Genomic DNA, 20,664 nt, shown 5'->3' with positions numbered 1-20,664 from the left:
GATCTCCACGGTCACTGCTGTCAGGACTTCACCAAATCATACCAAAGAAGTGTGTTTTTGACGGAGCGGTCCCAGCGATAAAGGTTCGGTCCTGCTTTGGAAGCAGCCGGTGAGTTAAACTGCTTCAGATGTCTGTGCTGTCGGCTATCGTCGCGTGAGTAAACATCAGTAAACGACACGATCGCGTGCTTCGTCATTCAAATGCGCTAACGGACTCCATTGCTGTTCTCTGTATAACGTTACACTAGTCTGACGTGCAAAACCGTTCTGCTTGCTACTGCTAAGGTTTAGTCGCATACAATAGTCCATAAACCGAATCATGTCCTCATAAACTGCGAGTAAACACACACAAATGTTGACAGGCCACTAAATACAGTCCATACCACAGAGACGGACGTCCTGCTGCTGCTGCTTCTCCTGTTCAGTTTATTTCTGCCTCAGATCTGATTCTGGATCATATCTATTAGCTGAGATCGATAGCCATGAGTTTCTCCACGCTTGAGGACGTCACCGCTTTGCGCTTGTCATTCTTTAGCTCCGCCCACACGATACGCCTCGTCATTCTTTAGCTCCGCCCACACGATACGCCTCGTCATTCTTTAGCTCCGCCCACTCGATACGCCTCCATCCGCTCGTTTTTTTCCGGAAAGACTCGGTACAGCCCATATTTCTTTTATAAATATAATAAAACTAAAGACTTTTCGGAGATATGAAGGATGCAATACTACTCTATAGGTACTCAAGATTGACATGAGATTGACTGAAACTGAGTGTTTCACCCCCCCTTTAACTTGAGAATTAAAGTTTTGTAAGTTATTAAGTGTTGTTTTCTGATAAACATTATCGAAAAAGAAGCAAGTTTGTGAGTAAAACAAATCAAAATCAAATCTAAATGTATTTATAAAGCACTTTTTAAAAACAACTAGAGCTTATCAAAGTGCTGTACACACATTATAGACTAAAATACCGAGAAAACAAAACAATCAGTAATAGGGGAAAAGAGCCAAAACAGAAGTAAACAATAAGAGAGCAGTACTCAAATAGTGTCAAAAGGCAAACTATGAGAATATGTTTTTAAACTAGATTTAAAACAATATCTGTCAATGGGGTCAGAGAAATGATCATATTTCCCCTTTAGATTGTTTGCTATTCTGACCCCAGATATTTGTGTTTGTTTTAAGCATAAACGAGATGTAATTTTGATGATCTACTTTAAGTAAATGTATCTTGATTTAAGAATTATTAGAGATATTACTCAAGAAGTAAAATTATATTTGATGCAACATTGTGTTTTCTTAAAAAGGTATCAAAATGTAAAGTTTATAACAAATGACAAAATGTAAGAACAATAAAACTCATTTTGCCTTTATGATTATTTTTCTGACCACATTGGAAGATACTTTTTCTTGTTTTAAGCACAAACTCTCTAAAGTTTGATAAAATATTACGTTTTGTTTTCTGAAAAAAATATAAATTAAGTGACGCAATTTATGCTTTAAAATAAGTTTATTTATTTTTCCCCCTGTTGGAAGATATTTGGGTAACACTTTACTTGAATCATAGTTGGTAAAACTTCAGTATGGGGAACACATTCACTTCTGCCTCAATAATCTCCTAATTTACTGCTTATTAATAGTTAGTACGGTAGTTTTTGTAGCGTTTAAGTTTAGGTATTGGGTCGGATTAAGGGATGTAGAATAAGCTCATGCAGAATAAGGCATTAATATGAGCTTTATAAGTGCTAATAAACAGACAATATCCTAGTAATATGCATGATCATAAGACACTAGTTCATAGCGAGAATTGAACATCAAAGTATTTTATCTGTGATCCGTTCGGATCAAGCCCCACAGTTCAGAACGATTTTGATTTGTGGATTAATTGCTAAGTTTAACCATCACATTTTTTATCATTTGTACGTTACATTTACATTTACATTTATGCATTTAGCAGACGCTTTTATCCAAAGCGACTTACAACTCAGGAGAACAGGAAGCGATCCGTCAAGAAGAGGCAACGAAATTTTTTTAATAAAATAAAAAGTACGTGTTTGTTTAAACATTCAGGCACAGACAGCAGCACGCAAACACCAAATTCAGTTCTCTTTCACATCCTTTTGTGCTTGAACGGACTCATACATGCAAAATTATGTTTAGGAAATATCCAGTTGCTTATAAAGAATTGAATGTGTATCAGTGTGTTGGATCCGTGCGTTTGCTCTTAAAGGGACAGCAGCCTAATAAATCTGCTGCCGTGTGTTTCATTAATACCCATCAAACAACAGAAGAAAAAATCAATTTTGTAACTTCAAAAAACATGAATTCTATTTAATTTATACAATGAAGACAGTTTCTGTACCTATCTGAAACACATAATGCAGTTTATTTCGTTTGTGTCTTTGTTCTGTTGTGTTTATCTGCGCTTGGGTTTGCTGTTTTCTATGCACATGCCCTACAAAAATCACCTCAATCATTCCAGAATGATTAATCCTTTCCAAAAAGAGCTATTCTAGTCATCTGGTGAAATAGTTTTCATATCACAGAAGAATCATGCAGCCCTAGTTATAATGCATTATGTCCTTTCATGAGTAATTGTAACCAAAGTTAAAATGCATTATAATATTTGCAGATTGCTTGTTGCATCTGAAATTGGATGTTTGTCACGTTTAAATATGCATTATAGTTTCTATAGGTGTAAGAATGAATATGTATCTAAACTGTGTTTACAATTATTCATGAGATCATACAGTGCATTATAAGGCATAATTAATGCATTAAAATACTATTAGAAATGCATTATATATAAAGGCTTAAAGTAAAGCTTTAACTTTTAGTTTTTCAGAAAACAAGCCTTAATATCTTCAGTCATTTCTCTTCTCCAGTAAATGTATCTTGATTTAAGAATATTAAGATGTTTCTGTTGTAAAACAAGATAGAAACACTGGGTGCACTGCAAAAAAATGCTTCTCTCACTTAGTATTTTTGTCTTGTTTCTAGTCAAAATATCTAAACATTCTTCCATTAAGAAACATTTACTAGACAAGTAAAATTTATTGTCTTGTTTTGGGGAAAATAACTCAAAATGAAGAGAGTTTTTGCTTAAAATAAGATAAATAATCTGCCAATGGGGGGAGAAAAATAATCTTGTTTTCTGTTTGAATTAAGATTATTTTTCTCACCCCATTGGCAGATTATTGATCTTATTTTAAGCAGAAACTCTCTTCATTTTGAGTTATTTTTTCTCAAAACAAGACAATAATTTGTACTTGTCTAGTAAATACTTCTTGTTTTAAGAATTTTTTGATGTTTAGACTAGAAACAAGACAAAAATACCAAGTAAAAAATGATTTTTTTACTTGGTATTTTTGTCTTGTCACACTTAGGAGTGAGAGCAGTCAAATATTAATAGGCGAAGGTTATTTTGCCATCATTAGCCTGACGTTAGACGAGACGTCTCAGCCGGAGGTGGGCGGGTACCAGAGGCTCTCGAGGCGGCAGGAAGTCCTGTATCCAGGTTGTTGTCATGACAACCGTTGCCGAGTGTCATTCTTCGGGGGTTCGAGGTTCGGTCTTCTGTCACATCATTAGTCTCGAAAGCCTCTGGTGCGGCTGCTAAAGATACCAGAGTGTCAGATTGCATTCTCCCTGCTGGATATCGGGTTTATGATCTGCTGTAGGCTGGCATTTGGCAGTTCGTTTCTGATTGGACGAGTCACGTTAGGCTATGCTGCTTGGCTACAAATACAAATTTCCTATACACTATATTGCCAAATGTTTTGGGACGCCTGCCTTTACATGCACATGACATCCTAATTTTAATCCGTGGGGTTTAATATGAAGTCGGCCCACCCTCTCTAACAGCTCCAGCTCTTCTGGGAAGGCTTTCCTCAAGGTTTAGGAGTGTGTTTATGGGGATTTTTGCCCATTCTTCTAGAAGCTCATTTGTGAGGTCAGGCACTGATGTTGGACGAGAAGGCCTGGCTCTCAGTCTCCGCTCTAATTCATCCCAAAGCTGTTCTATCGGGTTGAGCTCAGGACTCTGTGCAGGCCAGTCCAGTTCCTCCACACCAAACTCCTCATCCATGTCTTTATGGAGCGACGCTTTGTGCACTGGAGCGCAGTCATGCTGGGACAGATAGGGGCCGTCCACAAACTGATCCCACAAAGATGGGAGCATGAAATTGTCCTAAAATGTCTTGGTGAAGCATTAAGAGTTCCTTTCACTGGAACTAAGGGGCTAAGCCCAACCCCAATCCCACCCCATAATCCCCCCTCCACCAAACTTTACACTTGGCACAATGCAGTCAGGCGAGTCCCGTTCTCCTGGCGCCGGCCAAACCCAGACTCGTCCATGGGATCGTCAGACTGAAGCGTGATTGGTCGCTCAGAGAACACGTCTGTAACGGATTCACAGAGGCAGGATTCAATTGCAAGTAACTCAGTTTAATTTGACAGATAGTGTCACAGAAGTCAAAACTCAGAACACTGAAGAAGTCCGGGTAAGACGGAGCAGTGAGAGAGGCTCTGTTGGCGACACGGGCAGGCTGCGAGCAGCTATGACTCGGGAGATCGGTAGAGGTAATCCGGGAAGGGATCCAGCGTTTCACGGAAGGGGGAAACGACAACCAACACGGAGACACAAGGGGAAACATCCAACAACGCTCTGACAAGGACAAGAGAGAAACAGAGAGACTAAATAGTGTGAAGGTGATGAGTTGCAGCTGGTGCAGGTGATCAGCCACAGGTGCGTGATGAGCCAATCCCAGGCTCCGCCCTCACCTACATTCAACACGCACCCAAGAGTGAGACAGGGAATCCATGAACCGTGACAGTACCCCTCCCCCTAGGAGCGTCCCCTGACGCTCCCAGCCGACCTTACCTGTTGATTGTAATCATCAATAAGGGAGTGATCCAGAATGTCCCTAGCAGGAACCCAACTTCTCTCCTCCGGACCGTAACCTTCCCAGTCCACCAAGTACTGGAAACCGCGTCCCCTCCGTCTAGAATCCAGAATGCGATTAACCGAATAAGTTGGTTCCCCATCTACGAGTCGCGGCGGTGGGGGAACCGGGACTGGCGGATTAAGGTGGGAGTGAAAAACAGGTTTGATTTTGGATACATGGAAGGCGGGATGAATCCTCCTGTACGCCGGAGGGAGTTTGAGGCGTACTGTCACCGGACTAATGATCTTGGTGACAGTGAACGGGCCGATAAATTTGGGAGCAAGTTTATTAGATACGGAGTGGAGAGGAATGTTCTTGGTAGAAAGCCACACTTTTTGACCGACGACGTAAACGGGAGGCTTAGACCGGTGGCGATCGGCTTTAGCCTTGGTGCGCGCTCCCACCTGGAGCAGAGTCTCACGGGCTCTGGTCCATGTGCGATGACACCTCTGGATAAAGGCGTGAACAGAGGGGACCGCGACCTCGGAATCCAGACTAGGAAAAATAGGTGGCTGGTAACCTACACTACACTCAAATGGCGAAAGGCCCGTAGATGACACTGGTAACGAGTTATGAGCGTACTCAACCATAGAGAGTTGCTGGCTCCAGGATGAAGGATTCTTGGATACCAAACATCGCAACACTCTTTCCAGATCCTGATTGGCTCTCTCGGTCTGACCGTTGCTTTGGGGGTGATAACCCGAAGACAGACTAACCGTGGCTCCTAGTAATTTACAAAACTCCTGCCAAAATTTGGACACAAATTGGGAACCTCTGTCGGAGACCACGTCCATCGGGAGGCCATGTAACCGAAAGACGTGGTCTACTACAGATACCGCTGTCTCCTTGGCTGAGGGTAATTTGGGCAAGGGAATGAAATGTGCTGCCTTCGAGAATCGGTCCACGACGGTCAAAACGACCGTCTTGCCCTGGGAGGGCGGGAGGGCGGTAACAAAATCTAGAGCGATGTGGGACCAGGGTCTCGAAGGAACAGACAACGGCTGAAGTAACCCATGGGGAGGTTGGTTAGATGTCTTACCAACCGCACAGACCGAGCAAGCCAAAACAAAACTGCGAATGTCGCGAGCCATAAGTGGCCACCAAAATCGTTGCTTTATTAAACTGCAAGTGCGGTTTACCCCTGGATGACAAGCAATGTTGGAGCAGTGACCCCATTTGAGGACCTCGGATCTTAACCCCTCCGGAACGAACAAACAACTCGGTGGGCCGCCGGGCGGGGGCGTTACCCCTTCTAAGGCCACTTTGACCTTCGATTCGATCTCCCATGTGAGTGTAGAGATAACTATCTTCTCTGGCAAAATACACTCGGGAGTAACCGGGCGTTCGGAAGCATCAAAAATACGAGATAAAGAGTCGGGTTTGATGTTTTTAGACCCGGGGCGGTACGAGAGAACAAAGTCAAAACGTCCGAAAAAAAGTGCCCACCGAGCCTGCCTGGAGTTGAGTCTTTTAGCAGATCTAATATATTCAAGGTTCTTATGATCCGTCCATACAATAAAAGGTACCCCCGACCCTTCAAGCCAATGACGCCACTCCTCCAACGCTAACTTGACGGCCAACAACTCTCTGTTACCAATGTCATAATTGCGTTCGGCAGGAGAAAGACGATGGGAGAAAAACGCGCACGGGTGCATCTTGTCATCTGAGGGAGAGCGCTGTGAAAGAACCGCTCCTACCCCCACCTCTGACGCGTCGACCTCTACCACGAACTGACGTGTGGAATCAGGGGCGACTAAGATGGGAGCCGAAACAAAGCGGCTTTTGAGTTTGGCGAATACAGCCTCGGCTGTATCGGACCACCTGAACGTCGTTCGGGGAGAGGTCAAGGCAGTCAGAGGTGCGGCTAGTTGGCTGAAATTGCGAATAAAACGCCGATAGAAATTGGCGAACCCCAGAAACCTCTGTAGGGCCTTACGGGAATCTGGACTTGGCCAATCCATCACAGCCTTAACCTTGTCGGGATCCATGCGCATTCCCTCCGATGACACGATGTACCCTAAAAAAGGAACAGACTGTGCATGAAAAGCGCATTTCTCCGCCTTGACAAAAAGCCCATTCTCTAGCAACCTCTGAAGCACTCGTCTGACGTGTCGAACATGTTCCTGGAGAGACGAAGAAAAAATCAAAATGTCATCCAGGTAGACATATATGAATTGGTCGACCATGTCTCTCAACACATCATTGACGAGTGCCTGGAAAACCGCTGGGGAGTTGGAAAGGCCGAAAGGCATGACCAAATATTCAAAATGCCCCCTGGGGGTGTTAAACGCGGTTTTCCATTCATCCCCCTCCCTGATGCGAACCAAATGATAAGCGTTACGTAAGTCCAACTTCGTGAAGACGGATGCTCCCTGTAACCTCTCGAAAGCTGAAGACATCAACGGCAAAGGATAGGTATTCTTTACCGTGATGTTATTCAGCCCTCGGTAATCAATGCAAGGTCGCAGAGAACCATCCTTCTTCCTCACGAAGAAGAACCCCGCCCCCGCTGGAGAAGAGGAAGGGCGGATGAATTTGGAGGCTAGAGAATCAGAAATATATTTCTCCATGGCCTCCCTCTCTGGAATAGAAAGAGAGTATAGTTTGCCCTTAGGCGGAGACTTACCTGGGAGTAAATCTATAGCACAGTCATAGGGACGATGCGGAGGAAGAGAAGCAGCTCGGGACTTACTGAACACTTCCTTCAGGTCGAGGTACTCCGGAGGCACGTTAGACAGATTCACCGTCTCACTCTGAAAAACAGAACGAGACACAGACGAACAAGCAGACACCAAACAAGACTCATAACATTTATCACTCCACGCAGACACAGAGTTTTGTCCCCAGTCAACCCTTGGATTGTGTAACTCCAGCCAAGGGTGACCGAGGACAACGGGAGCCAAAGGGGAGTCCAGGATGAAAAATGAAATGCGTTCAGTGTGGTTGCTGGAAGTGATCAGTGTAAGTGGTTCAGTGGTGAATGAAATGTCAGGGAGAACTTGTCCGTTGAGTGCGTTGACAGAAATGGTGTTTTTGAGTGCAATGATGGGTATGTTGAGTTTATGAGCGAGGGCAGAGTCAATGAAGTTACCTTCCGCTCCCGAGTCGAGGAGGGCGAGGCTGGAATAATCCTGAGCTGCCCACAGCAATCTCACCGGGAGGAGAGTGGAGGATGAGGTCTTTTCCACGGAGATCCCGCCCGACAGTAGCCTTCCTCTTACCGCCGGGCGTGGTCTTTTACCGGGCAGGAGTCTAGCAGGTGTCCGTTCCCGCCGCAGTACAGGCAAAGACCACGGGATCTCCGTCTTGCCTTCTCCTCCCGGGAGAGCCGAGCTCGACCCACCTGCATGGGCTCCGGGTCGAAGGTGTAGCTGACCGCATCCGTAGCGCTGGCCTGAGGGCATTCGACACTCCCAGGCTGAGGCTCCATCCTGGACCTCAGCCGACTCAGACGAGCGTCCACCCTCAACGCAAGGTCAATGAGACCGTCAATCCTCTCCGGAAGGTCGATGGTGAATATCTCCTTCTGGATGCGGTCAGCCAGCCCATGCAGGAACATGTCCCACTGTGCCTCCTCGTTCCACTTGCACTCGGCGGCCAGGGTGCGGAACTCGATGGAATAGTCCGAGACCGAGCGGTTACCTTGACGGAGCTCTGCGAGTTGACGTGCCGCTTCTCCTCCGGTCACCGCTCGGTCAAACACCCTTCTCATCTCTGCCGCCAGCGTCTGGAACGAGGAGCAGCAAGGATGTTGATTCTCCCACACCGCCGTTCCCCAAAGTGCGGCTCGTCCGGAGAGCAGGGTGAGGATGAATGCCACCTTGGATCTTTCTGTGTTGAAAGTCTGCGGTTGAAGAGCGAAAAACAAGGAACACTTGGTAAGGAAGGCTCTGCAATAATTGCTCTCACCGGCATAACTCTCAGGGGTAGGCAGACGTGGTTCCGGTTGCCGCGATGTAGATGGTGTGTGGGGAATCGGCGGTGGGTCGGGCACAGTGGGACCGACGAGTTGTTGCATCTGTTGGGTCAGCTCGGCCACCCGTGCCACCAAGGTGTGTACTGCCTGTTCTGTGGCAGTTAAGTTCGCCTCCTGCTGGTCCAGTCTCTCGTTGCTGCTGGTCAGTAGGGCGTTGATACTTGCTGAATCCATGGTTGGTCAGAGCGTTCTGTAACGGATTCACAGAGGCAGGATTCAATTGCAAGTAACTCAGTTTAATTTGACAGATAGTGTCACAGAAGTCAAAACTCAGAACACTGAAGAAGTCCGGGTAAGACGGAGCAGTGAGAGAGGCTCTGTTGGCGACACGGGCAGGCTGCGAGCAGCTATGATTCGGGAGATCGGTAGAGGTAATCCGGGAAGGGATCCAGCGTTTCACGGAAGGGGGAAACGACAACCAACACGGAGACACAAGGGGAAACATCCAACAACGCTCTGACAAAGACAAGAGAGAAACAGAGAGACTAAATAGTGTGAAGGTGATGAGTTGCAGCTGGTGCAGGTGATCAGCCACAGGTGCGTGATGAGCCAATCCCAGGCTCCGCCCTCACCTACATTCAACACGCACCCAAGAGTGAGACAGGGAATCCATGAACCGTGACAACGTCTCACTGCTCTAGAGTCCAGTGGCGGCTGCTTTACTCCACTGCATCCCACGCTTTGCATTGCTCTTGGTGATGTAAGGCTTGGATGAGCTGCTCGGCCATGGAAACCCATTCCATGAAGCTCTCTCCGCTGTTCTTGAGCTCATCTGAAGGCCACAGAAGTCTGGAGGTCTGGAGCTGTTGACTCTGCAGAAAGTTGGAGACTTCTGCGCACTGTGACCCTCAGCATGCGCTGACCCCGCTCCGGGATTTAACACTTCGTGTCTGAGTTGCTGTTGTTCCCAATGGCTTCCACTTTGTTATAATCCCACTAACAGTTGAGCGTGGAATATTTAGTAGTGAGGAAATGTCAGGAATGGCCTTATTGCACAGGTGGCAACCTATCACGGCCCCACGCTTGAGTTCACTGAGCTCCTGAGAGCGACCCATTCTTTCACTAATGTGTGTAGAAGCGTCAGCAGGCCAAGAGCTGGAGTTATACACCGATTGAACACCTCAACTCAGTGATCTGGAGGGGCGGCCCAATACTTCTGGCAATATAGTGCATCTGTTTTAGTTTTTTCATGATCTGGTGTTTGTAATGATTTGACCTGTGCAGGTGTTTTTGGAGCCGCTCTCTAAAGTGCTCGGTCAGGCCAAATCTAAAGCAATCCTGCTGGACGCTGCCCGCTCAAACACACGCCACCTGAACAAACTGCATCAGATGGGCCTCCTGCTGGGTATAACCGAGTGGAGAGGAGACTTCAACAGCAAACTAGCTTCGCCAGCTCGTCCCGAAGCGCCCGCACAAGCCAAGAAGGTTTGAATTCACTTCTAGTTTCCCAAGTCAGAACCTCGTTTCCCACTGGATTCTGTAGGCACCACCAGAATTAAGCTCAACAAACACTAGCTACCCTGCAAAAAATGCTCTTCTTGCTTAGTATTTTTGTCTTGTTTCTAGTCTAAATATCTAAAAATTCTTACATTAAGAAACATTTACTAGACAAGTAAAAATTATTGTCTTGTTTTGGGGGAAATAACTCTAAATGAAGAGAGTTTTTTCTTAAAATAAGATAAATAATCTGCCAATGGGGTGAGAAAAATAATCTTAATTCAAACAGAAAACAAGATTATTTTACTCACCCCATTGGCAGATTATTTATCTTATTTTAAGCAAAAACTCTCTTCATTTTGAGTTATTTTTCCCCAAAACAAGACAATTACTTTTGCTTGTCTAGTAAATGTTTCTTAATGTAAGAATTTTTAGATATTTAGACTAGAAACAAGACAAAAATACTAAGTAAGAAAACATTTTTTGCAGTGTAGCAATTTTATCTTTTATTGAGTAATATTAATAAATAAATGTAGTATTATAATTGTGATTATTTATAGCCATTTTGATATATAAATTAGAATTTGGCCAAATTGTGCAGTACTACACACAAGCACAGCAAACCTGGGATTTACTTGAATCGCATTTTTAAGTCACAATTGCAATTTTTATCACAAAAATAATTTTAAGTCATACACGATAACCTGCAAACAATACAAAAGCAATGCAACACAAATATAAAGATGAGAAAGTGTTCAGATGTGGGGTTTATTGATCAAATCTCTGATCTGTGCAGATTGTGCTGGAAGACTCCATGAGCGACATGTCTTCAGTGTTGAGTCTGAACGAGATGGAGAACGAGGAGGAAGCGGCGCTCAGCTCTTCCTCCAACAGCCCCAGAGGAGCCCGTCAGCAGGGTGGGTGTGTGTGCGTGCGTGTGATGGGTAGGTTTAGGGGCAGTGTGTGTGTGTGTGTGTGTGTGTGTGTGTGTGTGTGTGACCTGGTAATCCCTACGTTATGGGGACAAAATGTCCCCACAAAGATGGCAATATCCGAAATCCTTGTCCTTGTGGGGACATTTTTAGGTCCCCATGAGGAAAGCATCTTATAAATCACACAGAAGGAGTTTTTTTGAGAAAGTAAAAATGCAGAATGTTTCCTGTGATGGGTAGGTTTAGGAGCTGTGTGTGTGTGTGTGTGTGTGTGTGTGTGTGTGTGTGTGTGTGTGTGTGATGGGTAGGTTTAGGGGCAGGGGCAGTGTAAGTGGATAGGATGTACAGTTTGTACAGTATGAAATCCATTACGCCTATGGAGAGTCCCCATAAAACATGGAAACACGACATGTGCGTGCGTGCGTGCGTGCGTGCGTGCGTGTGTGTGTGTGTGTGCGCGCGTTCATAAATATGTGTAGATGAATATGGTTTAAAATGAAATAAAACAACAATAAAAATGTGTTAGATTTTGTATCATTTTAAATTATATTTTTCTACATATTTCTAACACTTTTTATTTTTCTTAATATTTAATAAATAAAAAAAGCATTCTCCACATTTATAACACTTTTATTTAAATATTAAGAACAATATACACGTGTTAAATGTGTAGAAAAATGTGATTTTAAAATTAAATATTAAGAACAATAAAAACATGTTAATTATGTATAAAAATGTGGATTAAAATTAAAAATTAAGAACAAAATAAAGTGTTAAAAATTTGTAAATAAAATATGGCTTTAAACTAATTAAAAGAAACAATAAAAAATATTGATAAAATAAAAATATGCCTTAAATATTAAAATTAACAATTAAAGTGTTAATGTGAATAAAAATATGGTTTAAAATTAAATAATAAGAACAAAATAAAGTGTTAAAATGTGTAAAAATATATTATTTAAAATTAAAAATTAAGAACAATAAAAACATGTTAAAGATGTGTAAATAAAATATGGTTTGAAATTAAATATTAAGAACAATAAAAACATGTTAATTATGTATAAAAATGTGGATTAAAATTAAAAATTAAGAACAAAATAAAGTGTTAAAAATTTGTAAATAAAATATGGCTTTAAACTAATTAAAAGAAACAATAAAAAATATTGATAAAATAAAAATATGCCTTAAATATTAAAATTAACAATTAAAGTGTTAATGTGAATAAAAATATGGTTTAAAATTAAATAATAAGAACAAAATAAAGTGTTAAAATGTGTAAAAATATATTATTTAAAATTAAAAATTAAGAACAATAAAAACATGTTAAAGATGTGTAAATAAAATATGGTTTGAAATTCAATATTAAGAACAAAATAAAGTGTTAAAAATGTGTAAAAGTATATTATTTAAAATTAAAAATTAAGAACAATAAAAGTGTTAAAAATGTGGAAAAATATATGATTAAAAATGTAATATTAAGAACAATAAAAGTGTTAAAATGTGTACAAATATAGATTAAAATTAAATATTAAGAACAATAAAAGTGTGTTAGAAATTTGTAAATAAAATATGGTTTAAATGGCTGGCCCCTTTTAAAGCAGAGTTTTGTTCTGAAATGACTTCATTCAGGCAGTGAGGATGAAGATGATGAAGATGATGAGGAGGAGCAGATGTTCGAGCTGTTGTCTGAGCATAATGAGGAGACAGACGGCAGTGAGGAAGAGAAGGATGAAGAAGAGGAGGATGAAGAAGAGGAAGTCTCGAGCACAGCCAATCAGCCGGAGGATATGGATCAGCACAGAGCCATCATTGAGGACATCAGGTTCGTTTCGCTCTGAGTTAGCCGGCCGTGGTCATCCTCAGCTCTAGTCAGAATATGAGTCTGATGCTCATTGGGCTGTGATTATGGGGCGTGTTTCAACCCAACCAGGGAAGCCCTCGATTGGACAGACAGATAACCAATCAGAGCAGCGGAGCGACACATAACGTTAGTGGTCAAATGTCAACAGAACTCAACTGCACTGTGTTGCGGTTTTCCCGCCGGTTGTTTTCCATGTCCGCGGGTTGAAGCGACCTCAATGATGGGATATATAGACCCAGGAATGACAATTTTAGCAAAAACCTTGCCAAAATAACACATATTTTACCCCACAAACGACATTTTTCCCGGAGAAACCCCAACCCCTCAACCCCCTTTTTTTAAAATTTCACTTTTTTTTAAATTTTAAATTTCAGTACCGAAGAACCGGTACTTGTGACAGCCCTAATTGGATCTAATTCTGATGCTTCTGATCCTGCAGGAAAACGGAGTTTGGCATTGGTGTGGAGCTGAATGAGGAGGGCCAGAACCTGATGAAGAAGCAGCAGGCGAGACTGGGCCGCAGTCTGGAGCGGCTCTCCACAGAACTCTACAGCAAAGACACACACTTCGTCCTGGAGCTCATTCAGGTCCGACCACGCCCTCTCCCTCCCATGCTCTCGCTGTCCTGAGTGCTGTTGACTCAGGTGTGGGTGTGTGTGTGTGTGTGTGTGTGTGTGCAGAACGCGGATGACAACAGTTACCCTGAGGGCGGAGAGCAGCCTGCGCTGAGCTTTGTGGTGGAGAGAGACTGCATCAGCATCCTGAATAACGAGTGTGGGTTTGAGGAGAGGAACGTCCGGGCCGTGTGTGACGTCGGCAGGAGCACCAAAGGGAAGCACACTTACGGCTACATCGGTAAACTCCGCTCTGCTCGTCTGCTGCTGATGCTGGAAAAACATTTTTTTGGTCACTAGTTTTTCTTGCTGTCTAAAACCGTTTGAGATTCTTCTATTTCAACATTACAATAGATTGAAATATATACACGTACAAATCACAACCGCTGTCTGTCGTTTCTCCATCCATCCATCCATCCATCCATCCATCCATCCATCTATTGTTTTCTCAATTCATACATCATTCATTGTTTTGTCCATCCATCCATCCATCCATCTATCCATCTATTGTTTTGTCCATCCATCCATCTATCTATCCATCTATTGTTTTGTCCATCCATCCATCCATCCATCCATCTATTGTTTTGTCCATCCATCCATCTATCTATCCATCTATTGTTTTGTCCATCCATCCATCCATCTATTGTTTTGTCTATCCATCCATCCATCCATCCATCCATCCATCCATCCATCCATCCATCCATCCATCCATCCATCTATCTATTGTTTTGTCCATCCATCCATCTACCCATCCATCCATCCATCTATTGTTTTGTCCATCCATCCATCTATCCATCTATCCATCTATCCATCCATCCATCTATTGTTTTGTCCATCCATCCATCTATCCATCCATCCATCCATCCATCCATCTATTGTTTTCTCAATTCATACATCATTCATTGTTTTGTCCATCCATCCATCCATCCATCCATCCATCCATCCATCCATCCATCCATTGTTTTATCCATCCATCCATCCGTCTATTGTTTTGTCCATCCATCCATCCATCTATTGTTTTGTCCATCCATCCATCCATCTATTGTTTTCTCAATTCATACATCATTCATTGTTTTGTCCATCCATCCATCCATCCATCCATTGTTTTATCCATCCATCCATCTGTCTATTGTTTTGTCCATCCATCCATCCATCTATTGTTTTGTCCATCCATCCATCCATCCATCTATTGTTTTCTCAATTCATCCATCCATCCATTGTTTTATCCATCTATCCATCTATTGTTTTGTCCATCCATCCATCCATCCATCCATTCATCCATCCATTGTTTTATCCATCCATCCATCCATCCATCTATTGTTTTGTCCATCCATCCATCTATCCATCTATTGTTTTGTCCATCCATCCATCTATCTATCCATCTATTGTTTTGTCCATCCATCCATCCATCCATCCATTGTTTTGTCCATCCATCCATCCATCCATCCATCCATCCATCTATTGTTTTGTCCATCCATCCATCTACCCACCCATCCATCCATCTATTGTTTTGTCCATCCATCCATCTATCCATCTATCCATCCATCCATCTATTTTTTTGTCCATCCATCCATCCATCCATCTATTGTTTTGTCCATCCATCCATCTACCCATCCATCCATCCATCCATCTATTGTTTTGTCCATCCATCCATCTATCTATTGTTTTGTCCATCCATCCATCCATCCATCCATCCATCCATCCATCCATCCATCCATCCATCTATTGTTTTGTCCATCCATCCATCCATCCATCCATCCATCCATTGTTTTATCCATCCATCCATCCATCCATCCATCCATCCATCCATCTATCCATCCATCCATCCATCCATCCATCCATCCATCCATCCATCCATCCATCCATCCATCCATCCATCCATCCATCCATCCATCTTTTGTTTTGTCCATCCATCCATCCATCCATCCATCCATCCATCCATCCATTGTTTTATCCATCCATCCATCAATCCATCTATTGTTCTGTCCATCCATCTATCCATCCATCCATCCATCCATCCATCTATTGTTTTGTCCATCCATCCATCCATCCATCCATCCATCCATCCATCCATCCATTGTTTTATCCATCCATCCATCCATCCATCCATTGTTTTATCCATCCATCCATCCATCCATCCATCCATTGTTTTATCCATCCATCCATCTATTGTTTTGTCCATCCATCCATCCATCCATCCATTGTTTTATCCATCCATCCATCCATTCATCCATCTATTGTTTTATCCATCCATTCATCCATCTATTGTTTTATCCATCCATACATACATCTACTTACTACTTACTTGTTCAGATGACATTCTTATGTCAGTCAGACTTTCAAACAGTAGAGTCTGTGATTGTGAATGACAGTATCCACACCGGCGCGGTGACTGACAGCGCTTCTCCTGATGAGCTGCATTTGATTCCTCCGCGCTGTGCCGGCCGGGGCACTACTCACGTAGAGTTGATAATTCCGCGAATAACTGCAATTCCAGTTTTCAAACAGAGATGGCGAAGAGGAAAAACTACGGACTGCAGCTTTAAAGGGGTACTTCAGCGCTGGGAAGATGAATCTGTATTTAAACTGGGTCATCAATGCAGTAGAAACGTGAAATTATTTTTGAATTTGGTGTCTTCTAGACTGAGAAAAGACAGAAAATGTATTTTTGTCCCATGGGGATGAAAGACTACAATTCCCAGAATGCTTCGCTGCCCTGTGAGGCCATTCCCAACACCACCAACTTCATTACTGTGACTGAGTTAGAGAAGACACTACAATTAAAAACTGAACGTGTGTGTTCAATATAATGAGTGAGTCACCGCGCGAGTCTCACAGCCCTGAGCACTAACTGCACGAGTGATGAGAGCTGAGGTAATCGCGACTACATTCGCGGCATACATTCACAACGCGAGTTCAGTCTGGCATGCGTTTCAGTTCATGCCTTTGCAAGCTTAACTTTCATAGAAATGAATTTGAGAAGTTAAAAGACTTACATTGCTCACCATAGCTCCGTTTAAATTATCCTGTCTGCAAGCTGAGCTCTCCCTGCCAGCTGAGTGTAATCTCCCATCCCCCATGCGCAGATTCAAAACATGCGGAAATAGCTCCCTCTGCTGGCTGTAGTCTTTAGCCTCTGGGCAAACATTCCTCCTATGATGCAAAAATCGTCATTTTGCATCATAGGAGGAATTTTTCCAGAAATAAAATGCATAAATCTCTTGTCTCAGGGGGATATGAGGGGGGAAAGCACAATAATTTGAATATTCTCCAGGGTTTCTACTGATACAAAGCCATATGCTAATCGCTGAAGTAACCCTTTAATAAACCATTTCTATGTTCCCACAATCTTTTCACAGGACAAAAGGGCATTGGCTTTAAATCGGTTTTTAAAGTCACAGACTGTCCTGAGATTCACTCCAATGGCTTCCACATTCAATTTGACAAGACCAGCGGCCCCATGGGATACATCCTGCCTCACTGGGTGGAGCAGGAGCGGCCCGTGAGCGCCGCCGCCAAGGAGATCGCAGAGCAAAGGTCAAACAACCACAAGATTCATAGAACACATATTCATAATGATACAGTCTAGGGGTGACCCCGAATAGTCAAAGATTCGAAGCATCCATATGCAGTATCAGTCGAATACTCACAGTCGAAAATTATTTTGTGTGTAATGAAATGAGGATCATACCATTTTGGCAATTTGGGGGTGCTCAATATTTTAAAGACGAGGCGCGGCGCGGCGAAGCTCATCGCCATGCCTTTAAAATTCAAACACATTGTTTTCAATGAGTGTACACACACCGGCGGCGGCATTCGGTGCCTGTCCGCGGCGACTCGGGAAGTTGTTTAAAATCCTGCCGCACCACAGAGCACCATTTTAAGGTTTTATATTAAATTTATATTATATTTCCCTTAAATCGTCAATGTACATACTGATTACACCCTGTGCTCCAAGATACACTCATCGAGCAGCTCTTCTGTCAGAAGTCGATTCAAAATGGAGTTTTGCGTCTAATAATGAGCCCTAATACAGTCATGTGTTGAAATGCTCTTTTGTTGTAGTTATGAATCAGTTCTTTGGTGATTTGAATTATAGATGGACTACAAAGATCCACCTTCCCCTGCGGTCCGAGAACTACCAGACTAAAAACCTCTTCCATGATGTGCATCCCTCGCTCCTTCTCTTCCTCCACCGCCTTCGTTCCATCACTATCTTCAATGAGGTGAAGACCTGCATCACCCCAAAATATGTCTATTACCCTATAAAACATACTGTATCATATTTGCTTGGTTCACTTGATCAGCCATACATTATTAAAGAAAAATCACGAGTCTGAAATATGATCATCAGGCTTTTGAGGAAGGTTTATTAGTTAATCTGTCAATCATCATTACATTGCATTGCATTATATGTTTTAAAACTGTAGATCATAAGACTAAGCATTGAAATATCATCTTACTAAGACAGTTATTGTAATTATTGGCAGATATTGATATGCGTTTGATGTAATTATCTGCTATACTGTTATTAAAATCCCATTGGTTTACATTACATGCATCAGAATTGCATATAAATATCAGCATCTGCAGCAAACTGCACATTTAATGAGATGTTTTTCCCTCCATATCCTCACTATATCAGACTATAATATGAGCCATAAAAGCCTGATGCATGGTTTACGATGCTCAACAAAAACACGTTTATATATCAGGGATGCAAACTTTTTGGCAAAATATGCCATTTTTGTCACAAAAAATAGGTCATTATTAGGATCCGTCTGGGGGGGGGGGGGGTTGCCTTTTCATTTGCATGGTGTTTGTAAGCATTGAGCTGTAAAAACAAGTATTTAAGCCTTTGAATGGCAGTCAGCAGCAAAAGACGACTCCTTTCTCCATTTGTGCGAGAGACTGTTTCTGACTGTAGTCAGAGACGCACACATTTGGTTCTTTTTTGAGTTTTGAACTTTATGAGCAAGACTTATAGCCCAGAAATCTAGACAAACCCTAGCAGCAGCACATCTAATTTGCAGTCAAGGTCATCTAGTAACTTTCCATTGGCTTACAAGCTGTAAAAACCAATCTCTGGTCAGGTCAATCACATCACGTATAGAGTCGGTGGGCGGGGCCATAATGACGACGGCCGAGTTGCGCTTGCGTGCTTCTAGTAAACACAGAAGCTGGCGAACGGCGGTCTGTGGAATCAGCTTTGACCGCGACTCTGGAAGTCTTGAGTTAAGCTTTTCTCTGAGAAAAGACCAAAGAGCGGCACTGAAGTCATTCTGAAGAAGGGAAGATGTGTTCGAGTTTAGCCGACCGGATACGGCGAATGTTTAATCTGTCAGCGAGCTCTGCTTCACCTTCGTTGCTCTGATTGGTTGAAGCGCTATCCTATTGCGTGCAGAAGGACTTTGAAAAACCGTTTGTACAATGCATTATTATTTATTTGTTCTCTTGTAGTTTTGTAATTATTTCATTACTAGCTGTTTACTTGTCTTCAGTAAGCTTGAGTTTTATATATTTAGTCTAGTAGTTTTTTGTGATTTTACATTGGTGACAAGAATTGTGAAATTTGATATGGTAATAAAATCATTATTTAAAGCAAACATAACGACAATCGTTCATTGTGATATAACATTCTGGTCATATTGCCCAGCTCTATCTGAAATGTGATGTTAAACGTTCAATATCTCAGTGATATGCCAAGCTTGGACTGTTGATTAGCCTGACGTGGCTTTTATTTTGATTTAAAGTTGTTGGTGTTATTATTTTCACAAATTGTTTTTGGTCACCTTTTTCAGTTTAGAGTTTCCAGCCCTGATATATTGACTATTATTGTCAGGCTTAAAAGGTCGTTTAACTTTACTTGTGTTTGTTTTATCTCAAGGCCGAGAAGCGTTTGGTGTCGATGACCCGCCGAGATTTGAGCCATAATATCTTAGAAGTGGCACACACTGGTGGTGTGGAGCGCTGGCTGGTGGTGAAGAGGATGCTTTACCCGAAAAAGGCAAGTCTCACACACATTTAATGGTCATGTGCAGGGTGGGAAATTAACTTATTTCAGCCGTAGTGGCTGGTGGATGCCCGATTTTACCAGCGACTTTTTTTACTAAACAAAACTTAATGAAGTGGTCAAAATCATTTCTGACCCACTCAATGTCTTTGACATATTGCACATCTTTGCACTTTTCATAATAAATATAGCCGAGATGAAATTTAGAATAACATTATAATATTTAAACATAAATAGGAAACAAAATATATTGTTTAAAGGTCCTGTTCTTCGCGATTCCATCTTTCAAACTTTAGTTAGTGTGTAATGTTGCTGTTAGAGCATAAATAATACCTGTAAAATTATAAAGCTCAAAGTTCAATGCCAAGCGAGATATTTTATTGAACAGAAGTTCCCTTTCAAAGCCGACAGCGAGCGGCCGGTCTGGACGAAACCGCTGCACTTCCTGCTGTGATGACGTCACTAGAACCGTTTGTTGACTAAAGCTCCGCCCACAAGAACACGCAAAATAGGGGGCGTGGCCTCGGTGCTCTCCCACGTGGAGAAGAGCGCGCATTCAGCGCTTGCATCTCTCCCCGTTATGGTAAGAGGCGGGACCTTTCCGGGCAAAGTGCGCTAAGCTGCTGTCCAATCACAACACGGGAAGCGCTGGCCCAATCAGAACTCGTTACGGAACAAGGAAATCATCAGGCCGTTTGTAGGACAGAGGAAACAGCGCTGTACAGATAAGACAACTGTGTGAAAAATACTGTGTTTTTACACGCGAAACATGAACTCATGTTATATTAAACACTGAACATAATCAAAGCTTCGAAAACACGCGAAGAACGGGACCTTTAATAATGGATTGAATGTAAATGAAAAATACTGTGCTAAATATTTTTTATTT

At 42.5% G+C, this 20,664-nt stretch overlaps 1 protein-coding gene across 10 annotated transcripts in view; it reads left to right on the top strand.

Annotated features, from left to right (window-relative positions):
• The window catches only part of wu:fj29h11 (uncharacterized), a 120,890-nt gene that overhangs the window by 50,486 nt on the left and 49,740 nt on the right, over positions 1-20,664 (top strand). For all 10 annotated transcript variants that reach the window (XM_067430100.1, XM_067430101.1, XM_067430108.1 and 7 more), the window contains 8 exons: positions 10,143-10,343; positions 11,152-11,272; positions 12,917-13,109; positions 13,588-13,735; positions 13,829-14,003; positions 17,122-17,299; positions 17,862-17,988; positions 19,650-19,769. In XM_067430100.1, coding sequence (XP_067286201.1) covers positions 10,143-10,343; positions 11,152-11,272; positions 12,917-13,109; positions 13,588-13,735; positions 13,829-14,003; positions 17,122-17,299; positions 17,862-17,988; positions 19,650-19,769 — 1,263 coding nt within the window. The remainder of the gene's footprint in view (positions 1-10,142; positions 10,344-11,151; positions 11,273-12,916; positions 13,110-13,587; positions 13,736-13,828; positions 14,004-17,121; positions 17,300-17,861; positions 17,989-19,649; positions 19,770-20,664) is intronic.

The sequence above is a fragment of the Pseudorasbora parva genome, chromosome 21, assembly GCF_024679245.1.
Source record: "Pseudorasbora parva isolate DD20220531a chromosome 21, ASM2467924v1, whole genome shotgun sequence".
NCBI classification, from domain to species: Eukaryota; Metazoa; Chordata; class Actinopteri; order Cypriniformes; family Gobionidae; genus Pseudorasbora; species Pseudorasbora parva.
The sequence above is the reverse complement of the archived record's forward strand: the minus strand, read 5'-3'. Positions and strand labels throughout refer to the sequence as shown.